General features: G+C 43.1%; 1 protein-coding gene across 6 annotated transcripts in view; it reads left to right on the forward strand.

Annotated features, from left to right (window-relative positions):
- NAB1 (NGFI-A binding protein 1) overlaps nucleotides 1-20,829 on the forward strand; it is a 58,025-nt gene extending 37,196 nt beyond the window's left edge. For 2 of the 6 annotated variants that reach the window (XM_014460889.2, XM_014460894.2), the window contains exons 7-8: nucleotides 667-783; nucleotides 4,582-4,770. In XM_014460889.2, the coding sequence (XP_014316375.1) occupies nucleotides 667-783; nucleotides 4,582-4,718 (254 nt within the window). In that variant the 3' untranslated portion in view covers nucleotides 4,719-4,770. Of the gene's footprint in view, nucleotides 1-666; nucleotides 784-2,261; nucleotides 4,771-7,305; nucleotides 7,874-20,752 lie in introns of those variants that run through there. The other 4 variants (XM_006082353.3, XM_006082354.3, XM_014460901.2 and 1 more) reach the window with 3 other exon arrangements.
- Nucleotides 20,830-23,436: the final 2,607 nt, after the last annotated feature.

Genomic DNA, 23,436 nt, shown 5'->3' on the forward strand with positions numbered 1-23,436 from the left:
CCATGAACCCAGCTTCTGGCTGAGCGGTGCTCCCCCTGTAGGAGTGCACTGACCACCAGGGGGCAGCTCCTGCGTTGAGCGTCTGTCCCCTGGTGGTCATCGCATGTCACAACGACTGGTCGTTCCACTGTTCAGTCGATTTGCATATTAGGGTTTTATTATATAGGGTATGCTTTGGTATATAAGGCATTTTCACCATATCTGTGATAATTCTGTTTTTTCACAGATTGGAAGTAGGTTTTGCTGTTATTGTTTTTAATAATAAGCAGTTGGCTTGAGCCATCTCTGTCCCTCTAGTCTTTATTATGTAGTTCACGATAGGCCTTGGCACATGGTCGCACTAGTAAGAAAATGCCTGACAGAGGGGATGTATTATATACCAGAGGTGAGCACTTACTCAGAATCTCAGTCTTTTGTTTAGTTCATGATTAGCTCTTAAAAATATCTGGCAGAATTGTAAACCTTGGGACTAGCAAGAATTACCATTTTCCTCCTCTGTTCTTCCACAAACTATATCTCTGACTGTTACTAGATTCTTCTGTGCCTGTGGACTTTTCCCTGCTCCTTTCCAAAGGAGTGTTGAGGCAGTTTGTGGAAATTATTTTTAAGAAAAACCATGGTGTGTTTTTAATATTACTTATACTGCTTTCTTTTTCTTTCCATTAGGAGAAAGACCCTTGAATCTCCGAATACCTAACCTACAGAACAGACAGCCCCACCATTTTGTGGTGGACGGGGAGCTGAGTAGACTTTACCCCAGTGAGGCCAAGTCCCACTCATCAGGTGAGAACGGGAGATGATCAGAGAGAAACACTGAATAGAGCATCTTTACATTCTATTCTTCACCTCCCACTGTCCCTCCCCCTGAAAAGGTCATCCCTAACAACGTGACTAGTCAGCTTTTCTCCCCTTGGAAGTGAGAGATGACCATAATAATGGCCAGTCTTCTTGAGACCATGGTCTTCCAAAGAGTTGACAGGGAACAACTCAGGAAGGTTGAGATGCTTTTGATTAGCTATTACATGAGTGGTGACTTTAATACAAAATTTTATGCCAAATTATAAATGGCTGGTTTGAGTTATGTAACTGTCTTTTTTCTGGCCTTTCACAATATGAAATGGATGGACTCCATGTTTGCTCTCTGCTGAGAAAACCTTGTGTATCAGAAGCTAAACTTGCCATGCAGATACGTCGTGGAGATGACATTCGTAGTTCAGATGTAAACTGAACTCCATAAAAGGATGCGCTGTTCCTTATTATAGTTAGATGTTTACATATTTTTGCCCAAGTAAAGTGAGTGAGGCAGAGTTAAATTGCTAGAGACGACACCATGCAAAGGAATCATTCAGTCTCTGAGTTAAAGTAACATTAGGAGTCACTTGAAGTCAGGTGCGTCATCTGTAAAACAGAAATTCTTTCCCCTCTTAGAGTAGTTATGAGGATAGATAGACAAGACAGTGTACATGAACTGCCTGGCTGATAGGAATTCAACAAATGGTAGCTACTATTTTTATTACTCTTCTTTGCTGAATTTAAAATCCACTTCTATATAGGGAGGGTAAGTTCATAAATGGAACCACCTAATTTCAGATAAGCTATGAGTATTGGTTACCTTTCCATCATTCTGTAGTGTTTGTGTGAGATTCAAATAACTATACACACTTAACTCCAAGGAATTAATCCTTATGAATGAGTTTTTATTCTTTTACTCCTGTTTCTCCCACTTAAATGTCTCATGGTTAGAGAAACTTTTAAAAATAGTGCCATGTTTCAACACAAAAGATGTTTTTCTGTTTCATTTTTTTCATTGATAGTAAATATTTTGGCTAGTAACTTAGTTGTGTATGAGTGACTGGTTTTATTTTATATATTTTACTTACCACATTGGACCAAGCATTAAAGGAAAGTTAATATGTTCTGTATGATAAATGCTTCATGTGCATTTGATGACTTAACTCTCACATCACCCAATAGAGATATTATCCCCAGTTTATAGATGAAGACAGTAGGGCCTTAGAGAGAGATGTAATGCCCTGAAATGGATACAGCTTAGTAATTGGCAGAGATAGAATTTAAATATAGAATCCAAGCTCTTCACAACTCTCCATAAACATTAAAGTTTTATATGGAATTGCAGCATCATGAATAATTGATACTGTTTGCTGTGGACTTTGGGGGCTTGTTTTGCAAGTTCGTTTGCGTTTGTTTTGTGATCCACTGATTTACAGTATCGTACACTTGGTGTTTCCCTCTTTATGCAGAGAGCCTGGGGATTTTAAAAGACTACCCTCACTCCGCTTTTACTTTAGAGAAGAAAGTCATCAAAACAGAGCCTGAAGATTCAAGATAGCTGTGATTTTCCCACTATTCTCTGGAAACGGCATCAGTTTTAAGGATAATGCTCCATCATAGAAATAAGCCTTAATAACCAATGTTGCCTCATTCAGCTCCAACAGATTTCATAGCCAAAGCGTAAGGACTGACACAGTGGTCTGGAAGCCAGGAAGACAAAGCAACAGCCACAAGAGAGAAAATAGAGAGAATGTTGTAATAGAAATATTGATCCATTCACATTCCTATGTGAGTCGGTTTATGTGGAAAGGCTTACAAAGTAATACTGTAAGCATTTATTTAAGAATGTACAATGTATTTGTGTAATTTATAGAAGTAAAATGTAGATGTTGAGACCTGTTTGGTCCAGTAGATATGGATACAGTTTATTTTACTTGAAATTTCATTGTCTACTTTAAGCGTATTTAGCGTAAATATTATATGTCAGAGTTTAGAATCTTTGCAGTCATAAAGAAAGTTTAAGTAATGTAGTTATTGGCAGGGTAGCAGTGACTTTGGAGAAATGGAATTTAGCAAATACCCGGTTTAAACCAAGGAAAATATTGTGGATTTAATATCTGATGAAACTGATTTTGTTTAGTAGGAACTGTGTCATTTATAGTCGTAAAGTGTCATTTTTGCTGACTTAATCAGGCACATGTACACAATTAACCAATACTGGAGTAAAGTTAAAAAGATGAGAAGCACAGAAGGCAATCTTTCTTAACCTACTTGCCAGATTGCATCATATGGTCGCTACTTAAGCTACGGCAGACATAGGGAGCCATTACTGGGACAGAGACCTTGAAACAAGTGGACCAATGTGGACAAGCCTGGACTTAAACATTGCTGTTTCTGAACGTGTGAAATAGATTAAGACATAGTAAGTTAACCCGAACTGTGACAAGGACGGTGACTGTTAACCAAGGCTGTACTATAATAAAGGAAGTGCCGTTTTATGTCCAGAAACTCTTCTCTACGCACTGGAGTCAGAGAAACTAGAGTCTCCCCGGGGGTCTTCCCACCCAGCCCTTCCCAGGAGGGGACAGTCACTACATCACACGTGCAGGCATGTTTCTGTGGCGGTTTAGTGGACATATACTCATTATTTATTTTATAATTTCATTTTTGTACAACTTTCAGATTTGTGAATGCAGGTGTTTCTTTAATTCATTTTCACTTGAAAGTCTGTTTTAATTCCCCCTATTTAATTAATGGGCTGTGTGCATATACGTGGGGGGCTGTGCTTCAGTGTTCATAATGTACTTGCACACGTATGAGAATTTCACATTGGAATTCATACTAAGAAAACAAATACTATTAGAAATTTATATATTTTTTTCTGTTGGTTTAAGAGGAGAAGATATTAGACAGCTTTACCTACTTCCTCCAGATTCGTCTAAACCCCGATATTGCTAAGAGGAGCGGATTGACTTGGAATATGTGTGGTTTTTGTTTCAGTTCTGCTCTAGGTCATAACTGCATAAAAATATTAAGTCATGATCTGTTCTACTACAACTCCTCAGCCCAATGTTAGATGAAACGTCTGTGCTGGAGTTGTGTTCACTGTCGCATATACAACTGCTTTTTCATTCTGATTTGTAGACTAACTTTACACAGAAACACCAGAAAGCAGCTTCTATCTATCAAAAGCTCCCCCTCCTACATGTTTTAACTGTACCAGAGCATTTCCCCACTGAAGCAGCTTTTTGGACCTTGCAACTCTGTTGCTAGCTCGAGGTTGAGTACTGTGGTTGTCTTGTTCACTGTGTGTAGAAATAGTATGAATACGATTTAAATAGGTTATTCGATTTTTAATATTAGCCATAGAACTGGTTAGTATCTCAGTAGTTTCATGAAACGTTTCCTGTATTCTAATCTATTTTGAGAAATTCTGTAGGTTTTTTTAAAATTGTGTCTTACAGTTGAAGTTTGTACATTTTAATAAGCAACAATTTTTAAAGATGCTGTAATCTTCCAACTAATATTTATCCGTCTTTCATGGCCAAACAAACTGCATCTTTAAATCCATAAATAAGTTTCCTTAAGTATTAGACTTTTCTGGTCTTTCAAGTTTAGTGATAAGAGGGAAGCACAAGAAAAATTTCAGTAGAATACAGTTTTTATTTTATAAACACTAATGTATTAAATTTGCTATACATTGAAGCAAATAATATATATATTTTTATTTGAATTGTATATATGAATTGGATGTTATAACAGTTTGTGTTGTTTTGTTCATTGTGTTAGAGGTATTTTCACTGAACAAGGTCAATTGGTTACCTCGGTATTACCGCCAATACAGCCCAAGGGGCCATTTGTCCCTCCGTCGGCGTGGTACTTTATCATGTGAAGTCTGCGTTTCTGTGACTCTCAGCTGTTGGTGAGGCGGGGTGAGTGCCCCCGCATCCCGTGGCAATAAAGGTTTTGTGCCTCACACGTGTGTGTTTATATAACTTTCTGCACAGCACTGTCCCCAGCAGGCGTACTGGCTCCTCTGCCTCCCTCTCTGGGTACTTGGGCTGGGCTTGGGACTCAGGGCCCAGGGGCTGTGTCTTTGGTCAAGACTAAAGGTCCTTCTCCACTGCCCGTCACTGCCAGAGAGTGATGTGGCCAACAGGTGCTCAGTCGGCTCTGGCCTATCAGAGAGAATTTGGTTTGTTCTCACAAGAAGTTTACAAAGCCATTAAAAAACTATAAAAAACAATACTGTATTTAACCAACTAAATGTTTAATAAATGAGAGGAACATCAGGATTTAACATTTACAATATATTACTGTGGCTTGGCTTCAGTATTACAGGCTGCCTCTATGAAATTGAGCTAACCTGTGGTAGAAAATTAGCAAAAGCTTTGCAACGAAGTTTTAATTGATGCGCTTCATAGATTAAAGAAGAGCTTCAGTGTGTCAAGCACTGTGCTAGGCGCTGTGGTGGGGGCGGGGGGGGGGGGGCACCGGAGAAACCTAAGACATGATGCTTGCCCTTCGGCAACTCCGTACCTGGCAGGATTGTAACTAACACCACTCAGATGAAACTACCAATGCGTGTGTGCCGTAGACTTGGGATGGATAAGGAGCTGACACGTGAGTGCATTTGATGTTTCTGGGCATGTTTAGTGAGTGAGACTTGCAATAGATGGACCAGGATGGAAACAGTTAACAGAAGGCTGTGGGGTCTGATTTAAAGCCAGAGTGGTTGTGCATTTCACCTTGAGGCCACTTAAAAGAAAATCATTGCTGTTTTATTTTGAAGCTGAATGCCAGTTAGATCTTCTTACCAGGATAGTAGTTCTTTTGGTAGTCTCACTGAACCTGTCACATGACAGGAGAAAAATTGGCTTTTTCCTGTCCTTAGTTGGTGAAACCACTTGGGTAAAAGCTTTAGAATGCTAGCACCTAGCAGACCTTTACAATTATAGTTGACTAGAGGCCTGGTGCACAAATTTGTGCACGGGTGGGGTCCGGCTGGCCAGCCCTGATCAGAGCGGATCTGGCCAGGGGGAGGGGCCATGGGTGGTTGGCTGGCCGGCCCCACCCCCTGGTCGAACTCCCAGTTAAGGGAACAATTTGCATATTAGCCTTTATTATATAGGATAGGATGGTACTAAAGATTTAAAACCTAAATAAGCGTGCACGGAATTTCCTAGCATATGGCTTGCTGGTTGGCTGCTCAAATGTTTAAGCATTACTGACACAATGCCTATTTTGCTTATGACTACTTAATACTGCACTGAGTCTTCAAGAGAAAATGAACCAGGGTACTAACCTAATGAAACTAGGAGGTCTATCTCTTATGGGAAATGAATGCAGTTAGTAAATAGCTGAAGTTAGAATTGCACAAATGTTCTGTGTTAACAGTTTGAAGCATATGACCAAATATGGCAGCTGCTATTTAACTAAAAAACCACTTAATGGTCCAGCTGTGTGCATGGGTGGTGGGTGGTTCAGGGAATCCAAGTTTATTTATTCATTATTATCTTTGGGTGTCTTTGTAAATGAAATTCTCAAGTGGGCCTGCAAAATTAATAAAAGAATGATCTAATGTCCAGAAATTTATTTTTATTGCAAATATGTTTAATCTCAAAAACCTTGCTGTTAAATGTAGGACTCTGTGGTATGACCCTTATTTTACCCAGAAGTCAAAAGCTGAATGGGAGGGCTAGGAATTTTTTAATTCATTATTTTGAATATGCAACAGTTGCAGCTTTAAAACCTCTTTTCTGGCATCTGTTTCTGCTGACCTATTAAAACAAAAAAATAAAAAAACACCTCAAAGATGTTTTATTTTTTTGTTTAGAAAAAAGTCAGAAATTTATTCTTCAAGTTCAACTTACAAACCTATAAGTTTAGCAGATTTTATCCACCACTTTTATGGGAACAATGAATAATGATTTGTTCCATTTACAAAATTGGTTAATTAAGCTCCTTTATTCTTTCATATTCTTCCTGTGTTTTAAGGGCCACAACGTTTTTTATTATTAAAACAATATCCTGTTGAATTCTGGGTCTCCTGGTTGTGTCTGTTTGCTCACAGTTCCCCAGGTTATTCCTCTGATAGCTAAATCATGCCCTCCCAAGGGTCACTCAGCAATGCCGAAGGTTTCACCTTTACAGTTCATCTCAAAGGAACTCTCCAACAAGGAGCTCTGGAAATGAATCGCATACAGTCCTCATCCTGGTTTGACTTCAGCCTTCATATAAAATGTTCGTTAGGATCCTTTTTTGTTTCATTGCCTGATTCAAGACACTTGAGTGAGAGTGCCTCTGTCTAGTTTTTTTATTTACAATTGCTGTCTATAAATTTTTCAATGTTACGTCTTAAAAGAATTAACTTCACAATCTGGGAGAAAGAGTGAATTGAATGCCGCCATCAAACAACGTCGCAGAATGCAGGTTAAGTACATATAACACCGCTTCAAGATGGTAGTGTGCACACAACTGTTAAAATCGCCCCCAAATTGCTCTCATCAACAGGTTCTGTGAGTTTCCTGGTAGTCCAAACAATTTGGCATCGACCCAGGCTGGTGTTGCTGTGGGTGAGCACCAATGACGGTAGAAGTTAGACTGCGCTTCATATTTACACATTCTGAAACCTTGTGAGTCATCTTTGCATTGAAAGTTTGCACCTCATACATTTACGTTGAAGTACCAGGCTCACCGCCCACACACAACGCTAAGCAAGCACAGGTTCTCTCCTAACTGTCACAGACACCCCTGCTGCCAGGTCACTCGGGCTTTAGTCTGTAGGAAGACATGTAAGTAGCACATACGTGGGTGGAATCTTACCAGTAACTGGCTCAGCAGAGGCGATTTATAATTTTCTGAGACTACCTGCCGCCCTCAGCTGTGAACTGTTAAACCAAGCATCTGTGGTCTAGCCCATACCCTGCGATCTATTATCCTTCCCAGAAGACAAAGTGATTTGTTTGGTACCATATTCTCGTACTGGAGGCCCTTTGGATCTCCTCCTCATTTAGTTGTTTCCAAAAAATACAATTGACCCTGAACAACACTAGTTTGAACTATGTGGGTCCACTTATACACAGATTTTTTTTTCAATAAACACTAAATGTATTATGATTTTCTTAACAGTTTCTTCTCCCTGCCTTTATTGTAAGAATTCAGTATATAATGCATGCAACACAAAATATGTGTTGATCGACTATGTTATCAATAAGATTTCCAGTCAACAGTAGACTATTATTAGTTAAGTTTCTGAGGAGTCAAAAGTTCTATGTGGGTTTCTGATTATGGGGGTCAGCACCCCTAAACCCCATTTTGTTCATGGGCCAACTGTACACACTTTCTACCCTCAGGTCCCTGACAACATAATGGAGGGATGTTTTCCATCAACAGTTATTGGATTGGATATCCTTTTCCTTTCTGAATTCAGCCGTTTTCCTATCAGAAAGAACATGCCCATATATTGATGGTGTGAATTTCTCTTGCATGCAATGGCTAACTCTCAAATTAGACCACATCTTTCTGACTTGTACTGATGAGAAGACAAGACAGCTCACATAATGGATAGACAGATAGCACTTAACTTGGGGTACTTAAAAAGCAAGTTTTTTTTTAATTAGCATTTCAAAGTGAAATAATTTTGTGGTTACCTAATTTATTCAAAGATAAGAAAAAATATATTTAAAAGTGAGAAGAAATAAGGATCTCACTTCCCAAGATTTTAAGAATGATAGTTTATAGGAGAAATAAGTCCCTTTCTTCTATGCTCCCTTGTCAAAAAGACTAGAACTAGTTCTTTGTAAAGCAAATGACCTCAAATGGAGGCTTATCCTCTTACTCTGGGAATGAATGTAGTGGGGCTAACCATCCAACCTCCCCTTTCTCGCCTGGCCCGACTGCTGACATTTCCTCCTCTGCAACTCCAGGGGGTAATTCTCACCCCTCCAGGGGGTAATTCTCCCCCTCCAGGAGGTAATTCTCACCCCTCCAGGGGGTAATTCTCCCCCCCTCCAGGGGGTAATTCTCCCCCCCTGGGGTGGGTAATTGTCCCCTGTTTTGCAGAGGAGAAGACAGGTCTCCGGTTGGGCGGTTGGGCAGTGAGTCATCACACCGCTAATAGGTAGTGATGGCCCAGTCCACTTGTTTGATGCCAAGGTCCATGTGCACCCCGTCCTATAAAACTTCCTTTGAACGAGTGGCCTGCACTGTGTGAACATTTTACACTCGAACACAGTGGACACTTGAACATGCAGATAAAGCCCAACTAGATTCCCACATAGACACCACGAGGCTCTGTGAGTCCTGATCAGCCAGTTAGTTGTTAGTGTGTCTAGATTCCAGCCGCCGCTCCCTCAAGGAGGTGAGTGCCACGCCACTGTCAAGGCAGGTCTGTACGCAGGGCAGTGCAAGGATGCAGCGCTGCTTGGGGATGAGCGTGTGGGAAAGGCCCAGGCAAGAGAACAGAAAGGTGACATGTAGGTACCACTGGGAAGTTTAATGGACCAGAGCAGAGAATTCAGGTAAACGAATTAGAGATGAAACATCCAGAAAAGAGAATGCCCACTAGATGAAATCCTTTGCAACGCAAAGTTCTCATTTAATTTGGGGAGCAATTAGAAGCTTTTGAGGAGAGGAGTGAAACAGTCCAAAAATGTTTGGAATGTGAGGACCAAGTAATACAAGTTGGATCCTTAACATAAGGGGTTCTCAGCAGCTCCCAAAGGGCTTGATTCTGGCTCTGAAGGAGGAAGAAGCAATGGGAAGATTTAAAAGTGAGAAGCGACTGTTGCAGTGCCCAGTCTTCAGGTGGTCAACCTGAACTTGAGCTGTGAGAATAAGGACCACGGGGAACAAGAATGAAGGCTATTCACTCATTCATTCATTCATTCATTCAGCAAACATTTGCTAAACCACCTGCTTAAAAATATCCAGGCACAACTGGAGATACAAAGATATCGTCCCTGTCCTCAAGGGACACTGTCTAGACAGCGATCGTTGACGTTGAAGCGGCAGGAGTTGATAACAGGTTAAAGTATGTGTCTGGCTCGTGGGAAAGGAACAGACTGACCAATGAGATAAACATCACCCGTGCTGTGACCTTTGGGAAAAGGAGGGAATACTAGCACCACTTTCCAAAAGAGAACGTAGGGAGGAGAGGGCTTGGTATTCAACAATACTGTTTCAGAAAAGTTCGGTTTGGGGGGGTTGGTTGATGTGAGTAGAGTTGCCCAGCAAGGAAGACTGAACCAGTGACAGTGTAGAAGGTGTAAGCTGGAATTGGGGTTCTTGCGAATTTGAAATCATCTCCCTAGAGGAGACTCCACCAGCAAAGTTAGTTGCAGATAAATTGATAATCCATGAATAAACCTTAAAGAATCCCCTGATTAAAGGGCGAGGTGAGTTTTGTGTGTGTTTAGAGGAAGGAGGGATTCAGTGAAGGAAACAAATTAGCTCGATTTCAAACCATGGGTCATTTACCTTCATTTACATCTTCAAATTTTACCCACAAATTATTAATTACAGAGGGAAAAGCCTAATTTTACAATCTTCTGTTCTCCTTGCCTGAACTGAGTAGAAAATTTCTAGAAAAAGCGCCTGTCCTTAAAGCTCTCAAGGCTATCTTCACTGTTACAGTTGCGACCTAATTAATCCTTTTCACAAACCAGCACATTTGGCGTTACTTTTCTCATTTTAGGAAAGAGAAAAACAGCACTGATATAGGAACCCAGAGAAGGAATCAGTTTGCAGGTGATAATGGTTTCAGCTTTGGTTTCTGTCCTTACTGTGGAAGGAAAAGCCAGACTGTACATTTAAAAATATAGGTTGCCGCCAGCTCCTTTGTGTGGGCCATTGTGAGGGCTGTGTGAGACGATTGTGGAAGGTTGAGGAAGAAGCAGCAGGAGCACTGATGGCTGCAGATACATTCAAAAACAAATGTAATCAGTGTACTTTACCTGGTTCTTAAATTGCAGGCCTTTTTTAAGATAGAGAAATCATGTGTTGTTTCGTTAAAACATTTTTTTAATCAAGGGTTTTCTGATACCACAAAAATTATCATCACTAACATTTTTAGGCTCACCTAAAAACAAGGTGATCATAAGGACAAATTAAGGGCTGATTCCCGCCCTTGAGGCATTTGTGATATAAAACAGCATGATTTTCCGAACAAATGCCAACAACCAGAGAAGGAACTACCACCTGTGCCGCCCCCAGACCTAGCCTCTGCCTCTCTCACGGGCGTGCATGCGGGACATGGTACCTCAGCAGCCATCCTGGAGGCTGTGCTCCACGCGGAGTGGGGACCACGCGCTCTGCTGGCTTGTTGAGGTTACCTCAGGGAGGCTGGGCAGGATTTACTTGAAACAAAAGTCTAGAGCTCAGGAAAGCCTGGAGCTCAGGTCAAACGGGGTCACAGATTTTGGAATTATGGGTGCCTCATAAATTGTAGTTGAAGCCATGGGAGTGAATGAGAACGGTAAAAAATAGAAGACAGTTAAAGACGATCTCCTGGGAAATATTAACTCATGGACCAGGCACAATGACAAGTGCTGCCAAAGATACCGAGAAAGGAAAGTTAGAGGGGAGAGAGAGAGAGAGAGAGAGAGAGAGAGAGAGAGAGAGAGATCCTGGAAGCACTGAGTAGAGGTCGTCAGTAATGTCAGTAAGAGTCCAGTAGGATGGGAGCTGGCTGTTGGGCTGTGACACTAAGGAGGTCATTGTTAACCTTTAAGAGAGTGCTACCAAACACATTAATTGGGAAGAATAGTTCATGCGATTTTTAAATGCAATTTGCTGATAAAAGTAAACAGAAAGAGTATGAAATTAGTAATGGATCTGCACCTCATATTCAGATCATAGGAGTGCCTGTTCCTTGCTAAATACCACATCCCAGTTCATCACAGAAGGTTAGTCAGATTTGCTGAGAGCTGGTTGGCACACCCACGCTCACTAGGAAAGCAGAATTCAATGCACCTAGAAACCTTCAGTGCCTCCTCCCATCCCTCTCACATCTGTGTCTCCAAAGGCTGGAGTAGAATCCATAATGGACCACAGCAGAGCAGATCTGTGTAAGACAAAACATTTGTGGGGTTTTTCTTTTCTTTGTTTCTCTACACATTTCAGTTAGAAAATACTGATGATTCTTAACCCATGCCGGCCGACCACCATGATAAACATCTGGCTGTTTATAACTTTGTTTTCTTTGTTTTAAAACACTACATTTACTTGATCATTGCTAATTTACAGTTTTTATGGCTTCAAAAATAGGTAGCAAAAATCAAGAATGAAAAGAGTGTTTAAAAGAAAACAATAAGAATTTACCAATGAATATATTTTTAAAAGATTTGAAGTATGTTTTAACCTCTAAAATGTATCTGTTTTCTTCATGCTGTGTTAAGGGTGCCTTTGAGGTATGATTAGAACACCCTACCTAGTAGCTGTAGTTCAGGCTAAACATATTCTCCCTCATCTTACAGAAATGATGAACTTTGATGATTTTAATTCCATGAAAGTAAACTTAATACATCTATTCTTTGCTTCTGCCCCAAAAGAGTGTCTAAAAGGAATGTGTACAGTTTGGGAGGATAGGATCTGCCCAAACTCAAAGAACATAGGAATTAGAAGTAAAGAGCTACAAAAATTAAAATTCTAGTAGCCGATAATTCCTGAGCTAAATAAAGTACAAGGTAATTAACTTATTTTTATTTTTATTTTTTTAAAAATATATTTTATTGATTTTTCACAGAGAGGAAGGGAGAGAGATAGAGAGAGTTAGAAACATCGATCAGCTGCCTCTTGCACATCCCCCACCGGGGATGTGCCCGCAACCCAGGTACATGCCCTTGACCGGAATCGAACCCGGGACCTCTCAGTCCACAGGCTGACGCTCTATCCACTGAGCCAAACCGGTTTTGGCTAACTTATTTTTAAAAACGTCAGTAAAAGAAATTAGGCTAATTAGCCTTATTCTTTGTAATGTGCTATTTTTAACTTAGTAAAAGTAGCTTTCAAAATTAACTTCATTCTCTCCAAGGCTCGCACAAGATGTCCATTTCATGCCTGTCTGTCTGCAGACGGGGTACCAGAATCCCATGAGGTAATGTCACCACCTGGGCTGTGGTGCACATACTGATGGAAGAATCGGAGGAACCTTTTCTACTGAAAGAGTGTAGGATGTTGAGGTCACCTGCTCAAATCTCAAAAGGAACCCCGGCCCCCGGTGTTAGAGAAAATGGCATCATGGGGGGAATAGTGTGGGTAAGGAGTGCAGCTAGTAATTTCTAACTGTATTCTATAAGCAACAGAAATGCTTTCCCGCCTAGCTGGTTTGGCTCAGTGGATAGAGCGTCGGTCTGCAGACTCAAGGGTCCCGGGTTCGATATCTGGTCAGGGCACATGCCCAGGTTGCGGGCTCGATCCCCAGTAGGGAGCGTGCAGAAGGCAGCCAATCAATGATTCCCTCTCATCACTGATGTTTCTATCTCTCTCTTCCTCTCCCTTCCTCTCTGAAATCAATAAAAATATATTTTAAAAAAGAAAAAAAATGCTTTCCCGTTTTGAGAAGAGTACCCTCATCTAACTTTTGATAAAGAAATAGAACTCTATTCCAATGAGAGGCTGGATTAGAAAGATACATATCAAGCACCTGAGAGGAGGGTGAGCTGTGCTTGGACAGATCATGCTTTTTCATTCCATCTGCGTCTCAGAGAATCCAGTCCTATCATTCCCTATGCCTTACAAGGTCTTCCTGTGGCCAAGGCCTGCGTCTCCCAGCTGTGCCACTGACCTTGATTACTCCTAGTAATCTATGCAGAGGGTCGAAGCCCCGCTTGGTAGTGTAACACTAGAAATACCCTTGGAAATATACAGTAGAAACATGGGTAACTGTGTTTAGCTAGAAAAATGTAAAATGTGCTACTACCACTTTAATATTTAACTGTATTATTCATGATGGTTACTATGCATGTTTGAAGATCCATAAAATTGATTTTCTACCCACTGGGTTAAAAGTGGGATTTTAGAACCATCGGCCCACAAACAGATCTCCTGAGGGGCATGAGCGCACACTTCCCTCCTGATAATCGCCCACAATTAGTGCAGATCCTTTCAGATACATAAATTAAGCCAATGAAATTAGATAACTATAAATAGCAGTGCTTGTTCAAACTGAAGGAACTGAGCTGTAAACGACAAACCCTTGCCCAAAATAACTTTGTTCTGTCGTTGCAAAAACTGATAAGAAAAGGTTAGAGAACCACCAGATGGGAATAAATCTTGGTCTAGTGCAAATTTTTTTTTCCAAACTCGATTGGATCCAGCCTTCCAGAGGGACAAGAATCTGTCTTGCGTTCATCAGCCATGTCAAGGAGTCTCCCTGGAATCGACTAAAAAGAACTGGGAGTGCCTGTGGGTGTCCCTTCCCTACTGATCACACCTGTGCAGTGTCCCTTCCCTAGGAGGTGAGAAATGGGCAAAAGCTGGCAGGTCCCACAGGCCGTGGCCGTGCTCAGGGCAAAGTATGTCTTCTTCCCTGTGGCTGGGATAGTGGAAATTCACCAAATGAGGGAGCCAGATGGCAGTACCAGAGAACTTGTTCTGAAGAGGCTTCTGAGATGTTAAACCTGAAATTGGGATGCCAGTCTGTGGGGAGACCAAGGGTGAAGGTATGGAACCAAAATAGAACAGAATCAAAAACCAAGGATCCAGAAGAGCCTGGGTGGATGGGTTGGGTCTCTTCAAAAGAATTTTTTTCTGTGACTATGAGGTGTGTGTTTTTAATTAATCTACCCCTCTACCCTTCTCCCCTCACCAATAAAATATAGGTAATAATATATAGGGCTTTAAGGCTCACATGAGATCATATATATGATGGTGCGAATACAATGTCTGGTATTGGGTAACGACAACACAACGTTCTAGGGAAGTTTTCTGGGAATCCAATGCGGAGGACAAAGTGTCAAGGACCAAACAATAAATGATACATGAGCAGGGATCAGACATCCCTCTCAGGACTTATCAAGAAGTGGCTTGACCTGGCTCTGCCTCCCCAACCTTCATCTCTGTCACCGGCTCCCAGTCCCGAGAAGCAGACAAGAGCCAGGAGGGAAGAATCCCGGGGAGTCGCCTGTACCCTTGGGGTGCCACATCCTGCCCCTTCTCTCTCACGAATTGGGTGTTTCCTTATCCCACAGAGAGGCTGGCCTCCCTCTGTCCAATCTGATAGGGGAGGACAAGTAGGAGGAGGAGGCAGAGCAAAGAGATGTAGGAGAGTGCAGCTTCCATCCCAGCAGTTAGTGTTGGGTCATGGCCACGTGATTTTTCTCCCTGGGATCAGAGGAACACGGTGGAAGGCGGCCAAGCCTCAGGCTCTCACCGGTATCCCACCCAAGAGAACTTGCTGCCAGGAACAGGAATTCTGATAACAAGAAACCCTGGCGTGAATCACCAAGAGTAGGAGCAGATGGTGGAAGTGGTGATGTGGGAGGCCCCCATGGGGGCTTTGGGAAATTCACCAAATGAGGGAGCCAGATTTGGATGCCTGCCACAAAGAGGGAGCCAACAGCCAGCCATCACTGGCCATGGGCCTTTACCACCCCAGGTACGTAACGTGTCTGTCTCTCCTGTCTGTCGATCCTAGCTCTACCCAGAGAGGAAGCTAGCAGGTAGGAGAGGAGGGTGCCCATGGAGCAAGGAAGCCCTGAGGCACTCCAAGCCCTCCGGGGGGAACCAGCCAGGCCTGGGAAGGGAGACATACTCAGTGTATTACAGTAAGATTGAAGATTGATTATTTATCTATTTTAAAGGAGAGGCAGAGAGAGATTGAAACATCAATGATGAGAGAGAATCATTGACTGGCTGCCTCCTGTACACCCTACATTGGGGATTGAGCCCACAACCCGGGCATGTGCCCTGACCAGAATTGAACCATGACCTCCTGGTTCATAGGTCGATGCTCAGCCTCTGAGCCACTCTGGCTGGGCACGATTGAAGTTTTAAATTAGTCTAGACTGGATTAGGTTTTTTTACCCCCCCAACGTGATGGTGACTTTAGAGATCTGCCCAAGATGTTGTCAGAGGACACACAGGGAGACTGTGAACACTGCAGAGTTGCGGGCAGTGACTGTAGGAAAAGAAAAGCATTCCGTAGTTGACCCTTCTATGAACTGGGCTTGTTTGATAAACCAGATGCGGTAGCTACTGTTTTCATTAACAACCAAGTAGCAAGAGGCAAGACTGAATGATGGAGCTTTGGGGGAATGCACTGGTCATGAATCACTGTGATTATGCGGGTGGGGTTTCCCCTGAAGAACGGGAAGGCTCCCTGCCCGCTGTCCTCAGCAGAGGTCAGTGCTGGGGCAGGAAATGAGCATTCTGGGACCTGGAGTCCGACTTCCTAGATCTCCCAGGAAGGGGGCACCCTGAGGCCCTGAGGTGCCCCCTGGGGCCGTGAGCTGCCAGGAATAGCAGGCTTCCTGCTGCAGGGGAGGGAGCCTGTCCCAGGCACTGACTCATGTTGGGCTCTTTCCCATTCACTGTCCCTCTGCTTTCACTAAGATTTGATCAACGTCTCACAAATTTTGACTCCTACTGCCCTGAGGGATTGTGGGAAAAAGTCCTCAACCACACTCCGGCAAAGCAGTACAGAGGAAGGTGTGATTCCTGTCCTAAGGCCGCAGTGGTGGGGGCAGCAGCTCTAGTGAAATGAGCTTTGCCCAGGAGTGACCCTCCCACAACAGCCAGATACTCAAGGGACTGGCCTCTGATACACATGACAGGGGACCCCGAGAGATCCCCAAGATTCCCCAGCATAGCAGAGGACATTGAGGGGGGCGGGGTGTAATTTATGTCAATAAAACTAGTGGGAGTCGCACCATATAGTTAGAGTTAAACTATAATTAGAGTTATTCAACAATGGAAGGAGCTCCTTGTCACTACAAGTGCTTAAAGGATAAATATTTTCCATTTAGGGAGTCTTCTAAGGGTGTTCCTGTGACATTTATTTATTCAACATGTATTTATTTTGCATTTACTGCATAGAAAGAATTATGCTAAGTGCTTTACCATCTACATTAATAGCTTAACAGCTACTAAGCAGTAGAGATAGATTGTCTAACTCTAAACACTACCTGTACTCCTCCAAAGGTGAGTAGACTAGGTAGAGCACACTAATCCAGTGGGGAAGGCTGAGAAATTACAGAATAATTCACTGATGCAGATACGCACAGACTGTTATGGGCACATGACTTAGCATAATGGAAGGAGAAGAGTGGAATGGAGGGGACGATCAGGAGACAGGTGGCTGAGAGGAGGCTCACAGCAGGGCACGTCAATGTTTGTTTAGTAGTTGAATGCCAGCATGGACGAAGTCCCCAAAGACACACTAGGTGGGAGACTGCAGGCATGCCAGCATGGGATGCAAAAGGAAAGGTAAGGTGTGCCAGTGAGGCTGCAGATATCACGGAAGGTCATGAGCCAAATGGTTAAAAAAATACAAATAAAAAGCCGCAGCAGCTGTGGAGAGAGAGGAACTGTTTGGAGGTTGTTTTCCAAGAGTAGACTTGGAAGCTGAGAGTTCTGCTGGGGAGCACTTCCAGATGATGAGAAGAGGAGGTTGGCTGAACGAGCAGGTGGTGAAGATCACTGGAGTTCAAAGAATGTCCCAACACCTGAGGCCAAGTAGATTCCTCACAACCCTAAGCACCTCTAATTCTCATAATTACTTGGCCTTTCTTGAAATGAATTCGTTTGTGAAATGCTCTAGTATTATTATAGCAAAGCTGGTTGCCTCATTAAAAGTTGCTATTTCACTCAGCTTTCACAAATGCATGGCCAGGGGCTTACCATCAAAGCCTCTATTTTTGCAATTAAGCATTTCGGTTTTGTGCTGTGTGGACAGTGTTTGTTTGTGACCCTAACACCCCAGAAATTGGTGCAATGAAAACATGCAGATCCAGTTCACTGGTCTGCAGGCAACTGATCCAGCTCACATATGTGTCACCATAGGAAACGGATGGTCTACTTGGCTTTCAGGATGCTGGCAAGCAGCTTAGCTGGAGGACTCTGAAAGGCCCACCAGCACGAGAGGCATCTTTGGTGTCTGCAGAAACCTTGAGAAGCTTCCCCCCGTTCTATGCATCCTCTCCTAGACTCCTTCCTGGTGCATGAGGCCCAGGTAACAACTCCCACCACAAGTCACCTGAACAAGGTTATGCAGACAAAGCACACCGAGCACTGCAGTTACCTTTTCACCTTTGAACAGCTGGCCTTGTGGAGGCCGTGACTTCTTGCCACATTAACCCGTTACAGATTGCTGTTCTGTGAAAAAAAAGCCAAGATCCCAACTATGTCTAAGAAACTGTTCAAAAGGGTTCACTGCCGCATGTAATCATTACAGCTTGAACTTTTGCCTTCTCCCCAAAAAGAAGATAGTGTAGAAACACAGACAGTAATGAGTCACACTGAGAAAGCCAACGTTGATCATCCGCAAAGGCCGTGTGACAGAAATCGGGGAGTCTCTGACAACTAAATCCAGGACTGTTGTGCCTGCTACCTGCTTCTACCCGGTTCCAGGCCCTCAGGGGAAAAATGTTCTGGGCTCTACAGAATCCCCATAATTTTCTTTATCTTCTGGGTGAAACTCAAAAAGATGGTCCCTAAGGGACACCCTCCCTACCCAGTTTCAGTCTTGGAAACAGAACCCTTTATTGTGCTGTGTATCTCAGAGCCACACCCCTTCTCTGCTGCTCACTGGGAAAGGTCACGCTGGTCTGAACTCTATCATTTGAAAAAATACATGTTCTCAGCCGTTAAAGAAATGGCCTCAAATTGCTCCTTGTGGTGAGTGTTCATGGTTGACTTACAAAGGGCTGGAGACTGAGGGGACCTGAGAGGCTGGGAGTGGAAATGCTGACAAGCATCTGCTCACTCACATCTCGCAGATGCAAACACGAACCTTGCACTTCTGAGTTTCTGTGGGCTTATCGATGAGGAGACAACAGATGTGCTGACCTCACTGGAAATTCCCTGGTGAAAGGACACTCCTAACGTTCTGGGTCTCCAGGCTCTGATAACTCTCACCGACCATCAAAGTAGGGCTTCCTGACCGGTGTAGCCCATGAGAACAAGAGAAACCAGTCTTCTCCCTTAGCCACATGCTCACCCGGGAGGAAGAGGCCGCCGTCAGTGAGCAGGTAAATGCTTGCCGGTGTTCAAGAGGAAGGGTCCAACCCTGACCAGGCACAGCAAAGGCTTCTATGCATGGCTGGGCATCCTCTAGTCTCTTCTGTCTTCAGACTACACTTCCTAGAAACTTGAGATGAAAAACTCCCACAATTGTGCTTCCTCACGGTATTTCCAAAACCAACAGCATCTCTCTCAATCAGCAGGATATGTGAATTCCCAAAGCAGGAATGGGTCCTGGCAGACCTCCACCATCTCCTGGCTCATTACGTTTGTGTCTATTTAGTCTCTAATTTGCTAGTGATTCTGGCACTTTGGCCCCAAATAAAACAAAATGGAATGTTTCAATGTTAATTTTTTAACACTGAAACTTTTCCAATCTCAGGCTTTGGTTCTGTCTTCTAAGAGAGGGATCTGACAGTGATGCAGAGGAGACATGTGGGGAAGTGGAAAGAATACCGGAAATCAGGCTCATCAGCACTCAGGCCCCCAGCTGCTACTTACTGGCAGTGGAACTCTGGCTCATCCCGTAACCCCGAAGCCCCAATTTCCTCAGTTATAAGAACTGTAATTTGGCCTGCCAAAGTTTCCATGAGATCAGAAGACCTAATAATTGTAGAGAGATTTGAAAGACGTCAAGCAAAATAATGTCGAAAACCATTGAGTGGACTAATTTGGAAACTGGACACTTGTATTTAATGGACAGGACGCTTTTGTCTGCTACTGGGGCAGATTCCTTGCTCCTGGACAAAGCATTTCAATGCGGAATTTCTCTAAGTGCCTGGTGGGGTTGGTAATAGGGTTTAGTCAGGGCGAGTGGCTGATCAATAAAGTTCGCCATATGGTCTTCTCAAGAAGAGTTAGGGCTGTTCTGAGGGCCTTTAGGTGCCAAGATGTTTTAGAAATATCCTGTCCTATATATCCTATATACCCTCATAGCTTGTCTTATATACCTACTAGAGGCCCGGTGCACAAATTCATGCACGGGTGGGGTTGGGCCAGGCTGGTCGAGGGGAGTGGCTGCAGGCATTTGGCCAGCAGCCCTGCCCCTGGTTGGCATGGGGGGGGGGAGCACCTATCAGGGGTGGGGCCAGCCGAGGGAGGGGCCGAGGGTGGTTGGCCAGCCAGCCCCGCCCCCTGGTCAAACTTCCCGTTGAATTCCCGGTTGAGGGGACAATTTGCATATTAGCCTTTTATTATATAGGATACACCCTCAATGCTTGAATTTAGGTCCCCTGGAAATCAAATTTCTGCTATCATTCCAACATCCTCAAAGTGGTTGGATCCCAATAGCAAAGAAGCAATGGTGCCTTTTATACAACTAACAGCACTCAGTTCATCATGCCCGAGGTGGGTGCTAGGGCATGCCAATCGCAGGACTGAAACACGCATTGGCCCGCTTCCTGGGAGGCTGCCCACACAGGACTCGATTCCTTCCTTCTCTTAGGATTGCTCTCAGCTGGAGGGAGCTCACAATGCCTGGTCTGTGTGGGTAGGAGGGTCTGGCCCCTGGACTTGATGTAGAACATCTGTGAAGAGCATCCATTTCCAGAGCTCGCAAAGGGCCCTTTACCCAACTTCTCTCATCAAAATTCTATCACCATTTCTCAATGCCAGTCTTCTTTTGAGAAGCCTCTTCCATAAAACCTTTCCAATCTGCCTTCTCAAGGTAAAATTCATCTTGTCCACTGCTCTTCTACAGCAAAAACAGATTACTATGTCCCCTACCCCCTGTGATATGTGTCTCTGAAAGTAATAACAAAGTTTCCCCTTATTATAAATTTGGCTAGACAAGAGCAAGAGGAAATTCTTGAGCAAGAGTTTTTATTCCTTATGAGGTAAAAACCATCCATAATTTATAAACTGTGTAATCCGGACCAGTGGTCTCCAAATATTCTGGGTTATGTACCTTCAACTTGATATGTACTTGTTTATATGGTATATACATGTACATTATACTGACATTTTCTGTACATCACAGATCACACACATAAATAGTAATATTCAAAGGATGAGATAAAAAACAGATACAGAGCATTCTGATATTTTCATGCCATGCCCCAGTGAATCCGCTCACACTGAGGTGTGTGCACTCCCATGCAGAGCCCTGGGTCCCACCCCAGGATGGTGTGCTTAGCTTTCCCTCGTGACTGCCCTTCCTTGAGTCAAAGTTGTGCCATGAGCGAAGCTGGGAAATACTAACTTCTTTGTGTGGCCAGAGAGGAAAAAGGTTGACTTTCTCAAAGGAAAGGTGACTTAAATGAACAGTGCAAGGTGCTGGTGGCTTGGCTGCCTCTGTATAGCCAGAGGCTATCTAAAGGGAATCAGTCTTATTTTCATTAAAGCAGGCAGTATATTCAGACAGGCCCTGAGGATTTCTGTTCTTGTTGTTGTTGCTCTGGGGTTTGTTCAAACCACACCTGATAGGCTCTATGATTAGGAACACTTTTCAGAGTCTGTGCTGGACTGAAGGCATGTGGAGGCAAACATCTCCCCCCCACACCCCCCAGTAATGACAAATCCAAACTGATAAAGCAGCGTCTCAATAGCAGTGACCTTGACTATGTAAAGGTCTAAGCTCACTTCTGCTGTCACTACAGACTCTTAGGCAATCTGAGCAGAAAAAAACAGGGGCACAGGAAATATGTAAAGGGAGGAGGCGTGCATAAAAATAACTATAGAAAGATTTCCAGAAATTATAGTCAAATGCATATTAGCATCAGGCATAAACTTGATGACAGTGAGGCTCAGAAAGAAAGCATATTTCAAAAGAACATTTATAAAACCTTGGATTAAATAATGAGATCTTTGGATTTGAATTATTAAGGAAAGAGAACCCAGAGACAGTAAATTGGCTGCTGTACAGTAAATTCGGGGCTAGTATTCTGGAACACTTTCCCCACATAACGGTCATGTGATTGCATTAAGATTAACATGACTTGAGACCTTTGTGTTTACGAGTGGACTCTCTTCCCACTTCGGCAAACAAGGCTTCCTGGAAACCACTGTATGGAAACTCATTGAAACGTATAGATACCACAATGACTCCCAAGGCAAGCTGAGCATCACCAATCGCCACTTCACACACACCCCACACACCCCACACACAGAGGTAGAGATGGCTGCAGTTCACACTCTGGCTCTGAGTATAATGTGTCAAATCCGATCACCAGCCCTCTACTAGGAGGGGACAGTTTGGGTTTAAAGCAAAATGCACATTTACCTGGGGAAATTTCATTTCAACGAAGGTCAAAATAAATGGGGCAGAAAGGGCATATAATAAATTGCTTTCTTCTCAACTGTGCTGGTATATTCTATGTCTACCTGGGTTCTCAAGACATAGCCTTTGCCTTGTACACCACTCCATTCTCACGTGGCTGCAGGGTAAGGCAACGAGGAAGTGGGGAAAGCCTAGCAGACTCCTGAACAATCACTCCAGTGCATCATGGTGTACATTCCCAGCCATTTGTTCCCTATGTGTCTGTGTGTGTGTATAAAGCACATTTAACACACATACTATACATTTATAACAGTTTTTGAAAATAAGATTATATTTGGAAGCTCATTTTTCACTTAATATAAGATGAATATTTTATATGTCATTAAATCTAATTTTCAAATTTTTATGGCTACATAATATTCCATTCCATAGATGGACTATGCTTTACATATTTAGCTGCTTCTACTGTTTATTACATTCATTCTATTGATTTTTATATATTATGAAAGTGAGAGAGAAAATGCATAGTTCTTTTCTTGTTATTACTCATGAGTCAAAAGCAGATATAGGGATGACTTAGCTGTGAGAATAAACAAAAGTGGTGACAGTAGAGACTGCTTTTTACTCACTATCACTGCCAGAACATTGATTTTACTGGGGTAGCAATGTTCCCAGCTTTTTAAGAAAAACATCAACCCCCCTTGATTTCCCATATAACTAGGGTGATGTGATCCAGTTCTAAGCAATGAGGTCAGCAGAGTGGTCGGGAGGAGCACACAAGAGGGCACCTTTTTGGGGACAAGGGCAAAGTCAGTTTGGAGAAGCTTTTTTTCCCTTGTTCCTGGCTGAAGAGCATGCAGACCTGATGGTTAGAGCTCCGCAGCCATCTCCAGAGCACGAAGGTGAGGCTCTCCATTTAAGGATGGCATGAAAGCCATTTCCAGTGTCACGATCACCCCAGTGCCGAGGTACGTGGAACAGAACGGAGAGCAGAACCATTCTCACTGTGTAGATTGTTCTTTCTTTCCCTCTCTCATGTGTAGCTAAATTTGCACATGTCAAATGTGCATATTATATACCCTCTCTGTATTTCTATCAGTCCTAATCTATCGGACACCACCTCAGAAAGCCAGCAGTTACTACTGGATACCTACATGACCAAAGGCTTCTTTAAAAGGATTAAAAATTCCCAAAGGCCAACGGTAATTTTCATGGTGGACCTATGAGTTAAGGACATTTTTTTT

This window comes from Myotis lucifugus, unplaced genomic scaffold, assembly GCF_000147115.1.
Source record: "Myotis lucifugus unplaced genomic scaffold, Myoluc2.0 scaffold_3, whole genome shotgun sequence".
In the NCBI taxonomy this organism is placed as follows: Eukaryota; Metazoa; Chordata; class Mammalia; order Chiroptera; family Vespertilionidae; genus Myotis; species Myotis lucifugus.